This window comes from Lolium rigidum, chromosome 4 (genome assembly GCF_022539505.1).
Source record: "Lolium rigidum isolate FL_2022 chromosome 4, APGP_CSIRO_Lrig_0.1, whole genome shotgun sequence".
NCBI lineage: Eukaryota > Viridiplantae > Streptophyta > Magnoliopsida > Poales > Poaceae > Lolium > Lolium rigidum.
The window spans coordinates 134,330,088-134,340,770 of record NC_061511.1 but is presented as its reverse complement, the minus strand read 5'-3'; the positions used below and the strand labels follow the sequence as shown (position 1 = coordinate 134,340,770).

The 10,683-nt window shown below is 47.6% G+C and overlaps 1 protein-coding gene across 1 annotated transcript; it reads left to right on the top strand.

Moving 5' to 3' along the window:
* The first annotated feature begins 2,388 nt into the window (after nt 1-2,388).
* On the top strand, nt 2,389-3,213 carry LOC124649852 (pathogenesis-related protein STH-21-like). The gene has a single exon (XM_047189414.1). It carries the CDS (start codon nt 2,461-2,463, stop codon nt 2,956-2,958), a length of 498 nt encoding a protein of 165 aa, XP_047045370.1. The 5' UTR covers nt 2,389-2,460; the 3' UTR covers nt 2,959-3,213.
* Nucleotides 3,214-10,683: the final 7,470 nt, after the last annotated feature.

Here is a 10,683-nt window from a genome sequence, read left to right as displayed (position 1 = left end):
TGGATGACATGCCTGCCGACAAGGCCCCGGGCCCTGACGGTTTCTCCATCGCCTTCTTTCGTTCATGTTGGGATGTGATCAAGTCCGACCTTATGGCCGTCATCAATGCCTTCTCCGAGCTGTCGGCTTCTAATTTTCACATCATCAACACTGCCAACGTCGTGCTCTTACCTAAGAAGGATGGTGCGGAATCTATCTCTGACTTCAGACCCATCAGTCTCATCCACGTGGTCCCGAAGATAGTTGCTAAAGCCATGGCTCGGCGGCTTAGCCCAAAGATGAACGACATTGTTTCTCGAAGTCAGAGCGCTTTCATCAAGACGAGAACTATCCATGACAATTTCTTGTATGTCAGGAACACTGCCCGTCGCTTACACCGCACCAAAACACCGTCCCTCCTCATCAAGCTGGACATTGCCAAGGCTTTCGACACGGTTCGCTGGGACTATATGTTGGATCTGTTGCAACGCCTTGGTTTTCCTCAGAGATGGAGGGCCCTTCTAGTGACCCTTTTCTCCACGGCCTCCTCTAGGATTATCCTCAACGGAATCCCCGGGAAAGACATCCTTCATGGTCGTGGCCTTCGTCAGGGCGACCCTCTCTCGCCCCTCCTCTTTGACATCGCCATTGACCCACTTCAGAGGCTGCTAGAAAAGGCGACGGAATCGGGCCTGCTCTCTGCTATGCCTGGCGGTATACAGGGCCCCAGGGTCTCGTTTTATGCGGATGATGCCGTCATCTTCCTCTCACCCACTAAACATGATGTCGAAGGACTGGCGAACATTCTGCAAAGTTTTGGGCAAGTCTCTGGCCTCGTTACCAATGTGTCCAAGAGTTCCATTGCCCCCATCCAATGCGACAACATAAACCTGGAGGAGATTCTTACGGACTTCCCAGCTGCTACGGTCCCCTTTCCCATTAAATATCTCGGGCTGCCCCTCTCCCTCGGAAGACTTAGGCGGGTGGACCTTCAACCGTACATCGACAAGGCGGTGTCTCGCCTAAACCCTTGGAAGGGGAAATTCCTCAATCGCGCTGGTTGCACGGCTCTTGTTAAATCTGTGCTTTCTTCTATGCCGATCTTCTTACTGACGGCTTTAAAGGCTGACAAAGGCATCCTCAAGGCCTTTTCTAAGATCAGTCGTGGCATGCTCTGGGCATGTAAGGAGGTTGTGAGTGGAGGAAAGTGCAAAGTCAACTGGCAGAAGGTTTGTCGCCCCAAGGATCTCGGCGGTTTGGGGGTTTTAGACATGGAGAAGTTTTCCCGAGCCCTTAGGCTTCGGTGGTTATGGTTTGAGTGGACGGCTCCTGAAAAACCTTGGGTGGGTTCCGAAACCCCCAACGATGCTTCCGACCTGGACCTTTTCAACGCGGCTACCCGTGTCACCATCGGAAATGGTGCTAAGGCCTCTTTCTGGTCTTCTTCTTGGCTTCACGGCGCCCCTCCTAAAGACCTGGCCCCCCTTATCTTCAAGGCGTCCAAGAGGAAAAATCGAACTGTCCAAGATGCCCTTGCTGGTTCCAACTGGGTCTCGGACATTGCGGTTGATGATTTCACTGTCGATCACCTTGGCGAATATGTCCGCCTCTGGGAACGCCTGGCAGATGTCCAACTTATCCCAGACACGGAGGACTCCATTGTTTGGACTTTGACCCCTAACGGGTGCTACTCCGCCAGCTCCGCCTACAAGGTCCAGTTCCTTGCCTCCCTGCCATGCCAGTTCGGGCACATCGTTTGGAAGACCTGGGCCCCTCCTAAGTGCCGCTTTTTTTCCTGGCTCGCAGTGCAAAATCGTCTTTGGACCGCTGACCGCTTGGCCAAACGCGGGTGGCCACATCAACCTACATGTCAGCTCTGCCGCACTTCCCCGGAGACAGCTCGACACATTCTCTTTGAATGCCGCTTCTCCAGGCGCATTTGGACGGCTGCGGCTTCTTGGCTCTCTTGTCCAGACCTCCTCAGTAGCCTTGGCGAAGGAAGGTCGAAAGTCCTGGATTATTGGTTGGCTGTGTCGAAGACCACCACCTCCTCCCCAAAAGGCCTACGCTCAGCTATTATGCTCATCGCCTGGGAGATCTGGAAAGAGAGGAACGAGCGGGTCTTCAACAATAAGTCCTCCTTGCCATCGGTGGTCATGCACAGGATCAGAGAAGAGGGGAAGGATTGGATCCTTGCCGGTGCTGCGACGGGGGAGGCTCTCTCCCCCGTTTTCCTTTTTTGTTTTTTTCATGGCTCTTGCCATTCCCCTGTTTGCTTCTCCTATATCAATATAAGGCAAAAGCTTTTTTGCCCGTTTCAAAAAAAAATGTTAAGGATTGGCTTCATCCGTCCTCTTGCACCTATAAATAAATGTACATAATCCCTTCTTTGAAAAACACACACACTCATCAGCCATCACCAGTCTGCAAGAACTTGCCAACATCGATTAGTGACTTAGTGTCCATTGACGAACCGACAGGATGGTCGCTGGCTGCGTGATCACCGAGGATTGTGCCCTGGCGGTGTCCGCAGACCGGATGTGGAAGGTGTCCTGCTCCGGTGATGCCTTGGTTAAGACCAGCACGGGCATCTTCGACTCCGTGGACGTGGAGGGCGACGGCGGCCCAGGCAGCGTCACCACCCTGACGCTCAGCGCAGCGGCAGCGGCGGCGCCAGGTGCAGGCGGCAGCGTGGTCAAGAGCCGCGTGTTGGTGCGCGACGACGCGACGCTGGTGCTAAGGAATGAGGTGCTGGAGGGCAGCAAGGTGAGCGGCCAGCTCAAGTCGCAGGTGACCGAGGTAAAGTTCGAGCCGGCCGGGGAAGGCGCATGCGTGGCAAAGTTCAAGGTGGAGTATGAGAGGCTCGATGGCGGCGGGGCGCTGAGCGCGGAGGAACAGGCCGAGCTCATCGGGGGCTACCTTACCCTGATGAAGATAGTCGAGACCTACCTCGTTGCCAACCCTGCCGAGTACGCCTGATTCAGCCAAGATGAGAAAGGTGACCGTGATTCGTCGGAGGTTGTTGTTTATTTCTTTGCTGGTGGAGTCTGGGAGAAGAATAAAGACGTGATCATGAGTATATGTGAAATTTGTGTGAGTGTTTAATCCTTGTTGTATGCTTGTGTTTATCTTGCTTCAAGATATACTACAGAAGTATATGCATATGGTCTGGTTTTGCGGTGAATGTATCATATATTACATGTATGATGTGTGGTGTCAATAGACTTCAAATAATCACCGTATTTCTCTCTCTGAACATCTGACCCATGAACATTTTGTGAGTGGTCTGGTAAGTCAAGAACAAGAATTCATTAACGTGAGGAGGGCGTGCAAGTGAACCGCTGGAATCTTCAAATTTAAGCGTCATGCTGCTGGTTATGTTGAAAGGTTTAAGGCCACGCTTTGCTGCCGGCATGCCAGCACAGGTGGAGATCAATCTTCTTCCTTTTTATTTGTCATCGTGAAAGTTGCAATTGCCCTTCTTCCTCCTCTAACCACTTCTGTTCTTTATTCATCCATTCATTCAAGGAGATGAGATCCATTTTCTTGAATTCTTGAACCTCCTCCCCTCATGTTGATCTTAAAAGGTTTACAATAATTTAGTGTTGCGGGAGACGCCAAAAAAATCTCCCCCAAGGTCGCACGCGCGGGCGACCCTGGAGGTCAAAACCCTAGATCAAGCGAACCTGCCCCGTCCCGGCCCTCCTAGCCTCTGCCCCCGCCGAGGCTGGCGGTGGTGGTGGCGCCCGACCGTCAAAGGGAGGCAGACATGTGTTGGCAAGCCCCATCGGGCCTTCCTCGCGTGGGGCGGGACGATAAGCTGGGCGGCGCGCGGGGGCGGTGTCAAGCGGCGGCGAGTTGGAGCGGAGGTGCTGGTCAGGCGTCTTGGTGGTGAGGCATGCGTGCGAAGCGGGGACCAAGGAGACGGTGCATCGAGGCGGCAGTGCGGTTCCCTGTGTGGTAGTGGGTCTTCCCCGGTCATGGGGTTTCGGTAGGTGGCGTAGTAGCGGTTCTACCGGTGTTCGGATCCTATAGGCGGCGGAGGCCGTGGAGGGGCAACGCCGGCGGGGCTAGTGGCTGGCGGAACGGGCCAGATCTGGGCCCTCCCAGAGTCTCAGGCCCGATCTTGGCCTTAGGGCTTCGGATGTAACACAGCTATCACGAGGTGACAGCTATGGTGCAGCGAATTCTTGACCGTGCAGGAGGTGGAAGAAGGGCGGGAGGCTATGGGTAGAAGGAAGGATCTCGTTCGTGCGGGTCGTATGAGTTCCACGACATTTCAGCGGCTTTGGTGAAGTGCTGCGGCGACAGTGGTGTGAACAACTTGGACGTTTGTCCTTGTCCGGCCGGTAGGGTGGGAAGTATGCGGCTTTTCGGACGAAAGTCTTGCACGCCTTGCTCGGTGTCAGCGACGACGACTCCCGCGAGTGTCGTTCCCCTCCTTGGAGGCGTCGCGTAATGTGTCGATGCATCTTGTTCTCTCTCACTGGTCTTGTAGATGTCTCTTTGAGAAAGCCTATAGGTCCTGAGTTGGATCGGCGCGATGGCGGCGTCCTCAACATCGTTACCTTGTTGGGACCATCATGTTTGGAGACACGACATGCAGGTTCCTGGTTGTCCTCCTCTGGTGCTCGCCGCTATCCATGGTTGTTCTTCATGGGCACAATGCACGCCATTGTCGGTGACTCCAAGACGATGCCTTCTCGGGCCCAACCGAGTTCCGCCATCTATCTCCTTTAGATGGTGTGTCGAGGAGAGTCCTTTTGCAATTGTTGTTCTTTGGAGGCGTCGGTCGAGACGCGGCTTTGTTGCTTAGCTTAGGATATGCTCTTTCATCTTGTGTTGTTGTTTTGTTGGTGGTGGCTTTTTTTTTGGACTAGCCGGTGTGGAATTATTGCTATGCTCGTTGCTCGCAGCGAGTGTTGTGTTCTTATACTCAAACCTCTGCCTTCTATAAAATTATGGTATGCCTCTGGCGTACGCTCAAAAAAAATAAAGGTTTACAAATTTGATTGGGAATTTTACTTTTATTTAAATACAAACAATTGAATATTTCTCCCAAACCAATAAATTGTCCTGCAAAATTTCATTTTTCCAAACAGGTGGGCAAGAAGTCAGCCAAGCCGGCGCAGAGACCAAAGGACCTGCAGTACCTAATGTGCGGTCAACAATGTAGGGTACTCGCTTGATATTATGAACTTATTGTGGTCAGTTGGAAACAATTTTCCATCTACAACACCTAGGTATGCGCTAGACATGCATAGACAGCTAAAATTTCAATGGTGTATTGTACAGATCAACACCAAACACTCTGAGATGAGTTGTTTTGTACACTACAAGACCACGGGCAAACATAAGAACCAAATTGTCGATGAGCAACGGCAAAGGTAACTAGAACTTCGACGGACTCTATGAACGAGATTTCCAAGCAGCTTTTTTTTCGATATGGGAGCATCGCTCCGGCCTCTGCATCAATAGATGCACACAGCCATATCTTTTATTAAAATAACGTAGTTCAAAAAGGTGTACTTATTATAATCACATGGAAGCTAAGGCTATAACAAGAAACAGCCACACAAAGATGAACAGCAAACAAAATCTATCCATCTTTAATCTTCAATCCTTCTAGTGTGCCGACATCCAGTAGCCTGAAAATAGCAATCCCGTGCGACCGTCAAGATTCGGTTGCATCCAATAGCCATATTATCCCGCTGGTTCTCTGGGAGAAGATACGCCCAAAGTTGGATCCAATGCGCCGCACGAATAATAACCTGCAAAAATTGGTTCCCTTTTGTTTATTAAACACAATATCATTTCTACTTGTCCATATAGACCAACAAATCGCTGAGATTCCAATGCGAATATGCTCCTTATCATTCTTTTTCACTCCATTGAACCAATTACCAAACATATTCGTGATATTAGCGGGGGGAGGAATGTTATAAGCAAAATATACCATTCTCCAGATTAATTTTGCAAATGGACAAGAAAGAAACAAGTGGTCAATAGTCTCATTTTTATCACAGAAACAACACTTTTGACTACCTGTCCACTTCCTCTTAATTAGATTATCCTTAGTAAGCAACATTTTATTACTAAGAAACCACATAAATATCTTTATCTTGAGGGGTATTTTAATCTTCCAAAGATATTTTCTCAGAAATCTAGTATGGCCATTCATAAGATCAAGGTACATGGATTTAACTAAAAATAAACCCGACTCTGTTAACTGCCATACAAACTGGTCTTTATCATTGTTCAGTTGTACCATCATTAGTTGTTCACATAAGTGTAACCACAAATTCCACTTATGTTCATTAAGATGTCTCCTAAAATCAATATTAATAGGATATTGATTCAATACCGTAGATACCAACACATTTTTCCGTTGAAAAATATTATAAAGAGAAGGATATTGTTGGGCTAACGACACTTCGCCCAACCAGACATCCTCCTAAAACCGAACCATCATCCCGTTCCCAATTTTAAACTTACCCCTCTTAAAGAAGTCATTTTTTACTCCCATCAGCCCCATCCAAAAGGGTGAATCGGTAGGTTTCGCCTCCACTTGAGTCAGCGTTTTGTTTTTAATATATTTGTTATGCAACAATTGCTGCCAAACTCCTTCCGATAATAATTTAAATAACCATTTACTTAACAAACATTTATTTTTGAACTCAAGAACCTCGATCCCTAAGCCCCCTTGATCTTTTGGTCTACAAATAATATTCCAGCGAGATAATCTATATTTCTTTTTGTGTTCATCAGATTGAGATCGATAGAAATCGAGTTTCTTCCTCACACCTTTAGGATCTCCAGAAAAGATAACATGAACATAGGCAGGATAGTAATAACGGAGTTAATAAGAATAAGACGATCCCCGTAAGATAACATTTTACTCCGCCAACAGCCTAATTTTGTTGCAAACCTATTCTCCACCGGATTCCATTCAGAATTACGGAGCATTCTATGGTGGATAGGAATACCAAGATATCTAAGCGGTAACGCTCCGGATGCACACCTAAAAATTTCTTTATATTGGTGTTCCATTTCCGATGCTTTGCCGAAACAAAATAGTTCACTCTTATGAAAGTTTATTTTCAACCCCGATATCTGCTCAAAGATACACAGAATGAGCTCCATATTGACCGCTTTTTCTAAATCATGTTCCATAAAAATAATAGTGGAATAAGACTTCCTCCTCGACCAAATGTGGAATAAGACTCCCCACATGACCAGCATCTTTAGCCCGTCCAATCAAGATAACTAACATATCAGCTACAATGTTGAATAGAATCGGAGATAATGGATCCCCTTGCCTCTGCCCCTTTTTAGTCTGAAAATTGTGCCCAATATCATCATTAACTTTTATCCCTACACTTCCCCCTTGTACAAAACTTTTAACACGATCACACCAGACAGGATCAAATCCCTTCATCCGCAAGACTTGTTGAAGAAAAGGCCATTTCACCTTATCATATGCCTTGTCGAAGTCGATTTTAAATAGAACCCCGTCCATCTTTTTACGATGTAATTCATGAATTGTTTCATGCAAAACAACCACTCCTTCCAAAATGTGTCTCCCTGGCAGTCTGAGTAGGTTTTACTACCTTATGTGCCACTACCGACACCCGATTAGTAGACACCTTGGTGAATATTTTGAAGCTCACATTAAGCAAACATATAGGCCTATATTGCTGAATCTGTACCGCATTATCTTTTTTCGGTAACAATGTTATGATCCTAAAATTTAGCTTGAATAAAGGAAAACCCCCAGCCTGAAAGTGACCAAACATGGCCATTAGATCTATTTTAATTACTTCCCAAAACCGCTGATAAAACTCTACAGGGAATCCATCAGGGCCCGGTGATTTGTTATGCTCCATTTGAGCAATGGCTTCAAAGACTTCCTCCTCAGTGAAATTAGCTGTTAAGAGGACATTCTCCTCCTCAGACAGTTGAGGGATATCATCATTACGAGTTTCTATCATTTCAAAATAGTTATCTTCGGGCGGTTCAAAGAGTTTCTTATAATATTCTGTAATGTACACTTTCAAGTTACCGTCACCGACAATGGTGCCTTCTTCTTGCTCTAATTGGAAGATTTTTTTCTTCCTATGTTTGCCATTTGCAATCAAATGGAAGTATTTTGTATTGTTCCCTCCCTCCTGTATGTGTTTAACTTTAGCCCTTTGTGCCCATTTAATCTCTTCATCTCATCGAATTTTATTCAATTGATCAATCGCTTGTTTTAAATCCAACCTCTCCCTGTCAGTGAGAGGGAAAGTTTCGGCTTTGATATCTAAAAAGTCGATTAAAATTAACAGACGTTCCTTTTCTTTTTTATACTTTCCACTCATATTTTTTGCCCAACCCCGCAAGAATTTGCGTAGGTGCCTAATTTTGTTCTGCCAAGTCTCGATAGGCGTTTTGCCAATTGGACCAGCCGCCCATTCAGTTGCAACCAGCTCATCAAAACCCTCTTGCTCAAAACAAGATAGTTCAAACGAGAAACGAGCCGTATTCCCCCGATGAGTCTTACTTCCTGAATCAATCAACAAAGGAGTATGGTCTGACCCGGAGCGAGATAAAGCTCTAACCGACACTAGTGGGAATTTCTGCTCCCACTCCACACTAGCTAGCACTCGATCCAACTTTTCATAAGTCGCAGGGACTCGTCTATTAGCCCATGTATACTGGCGACCAGATAAGACGATTTCCCGAAGATTAAGACTTTCAATAATTGCGTTAAACATGAAGGGCCACCTAGGATTAAAATTATCAGAACTTTTCTCCTCGGGTTTTCGTAAAATTTTAAAATCCCCCGCCACAAGAATAGGTGTCTTGTGCCGCACCATACACCGATACTAAGATCCATTCGAAACCATCGTGTTTCGAACGGACATGAATCTTGACACAAAAGTCCCCATTCTCCACCCTTTTTATTTAAAGGGTTGAAGTGTTGATCCTAACAAGAATCCCTCCTGAACGACCAATCGGAGGCAAACAGAACCAAGCAAACTCAACACCTCCCGACAGACCAGAGATGAATGAATTAGAAAAATTCAATCTACCCGTCTCCAATATCGCAATGAAGTCTAACTGATATTCCCGACAGACCAGTGTTGATTTCCAAGCAGCTACGTATTTGTTGGTGGATTGATTTGCGTGTTAGCCCGAGCTGATGCGGCATCGGTTCCGGCATCGCTGGTCACCTCTGGCTCAGGGTTGTCAGTTAAATGTCCATTTTCGGAGGCCACAGTCCCGGCACTCCCGATCGACTACTCTCTCTCGATGCTCCCGGCTGCTTTCTCTCGATGCCTCCCCGACTTCTTCTGATGCCGCCTGACTGCCTTCGATCAATGCTGCTGATCCCGGAACTTGACCTTGAAGGTACGGCTAACAGCTGGCTGACAGCATCGAAAATGCTGGGCCACTCTTTGATCAGCACTCCTCCATTGGGATAGCATCGTCCAAAGCATGCAGCACAATAAGGATACTCGACCCGAGATGAGATGGGTAGTTTATATTTTCAGACATCCCTAAGTTGAAAGAGAAATATTACCGACTGTAATTAATATATGATGAGTTTGAGGCCTTGAACATATTCTGCTCTCTCGACTGAAAATTAGAGTAATTCTTAGTCAGCTGATCTCGTCGGCTACATGCACGTACGTGATGGCTATAGGTGCCATCAAAAATCGCTAATCAGCTGACGAGAAGTATAGTCAACAAAAGAAGTCGCTAGTCAGCACACATGGAGAAGATCGAACAGCTTCAGCCGGAATTGCTAGAAGTCTAGAACCCGGAATGTTCCAGCACACACACACACATGTTAGACCAGGATTCACATGTTGAGGATGGCTATTGCTCCGGTGTCCCCCCCCCCCCCACCCCCCAACCCCACCACACCCTAAACTGTGTTCTATTTAGACGGCTAGGATCTGCTGATACCCCTTCGTGGGTTAACTTAACATGTGTGTTTGGTTCATGGGCAAACATGTACGGGATGGGATGGGATAAAATATGTTTAATTAACGATTAATAGAAAAATATAAATATGCCCATAACACACCGGTTAATATGTAATTAACGGGTCCTTTTCCCTTTGTGGTGGAGGCCGGACCTAGCGGGCGGCCGCCTACCCGTGCCTACCAAGGTCACTACCCGCACATACTTAGCGAGGCCGTTTCTTTGACTGGGTATGGTGCAGACGTAGCAAGCTCGTTGCTCGCCACGCCATGGAGGCCGCCGCCGCCGAGCTAGGGAGCCACGTTGAAAATCAAGCCCGCCGCTTACCGCGCCCTGGAGGCCGCCGATGTCGAGCTGGGGAGCCACGCGGAAAAGCAAGCCCACCGCTTGTCGTGACATGGCGGCCGCCGCTGGGCTGGGGAGCCACACATACGACGGTGGTAGGTGTCGGAGTCACGTCGACGGCCATGGATTCTCAGGCGGCTAGTGAGATTAGTCATGAAATTCACGGATCATATGGTCCAGCCTTTCTCAGAAATATTCGGCATTTTGGATGGGATCATCCATATTTTCTGGTCACGAACCAAACGCACGTTTACCACTGAACGTCGTTCGTCAGGGGGGGACACCGGAGCACAGCCCGTTGAGGATTGGCTTCATCAGTCCTCTTGCGCCTATAAATAAATGTACATAATCCCTTCTTTGAAAAACGCACACACTCATCAGCCATCA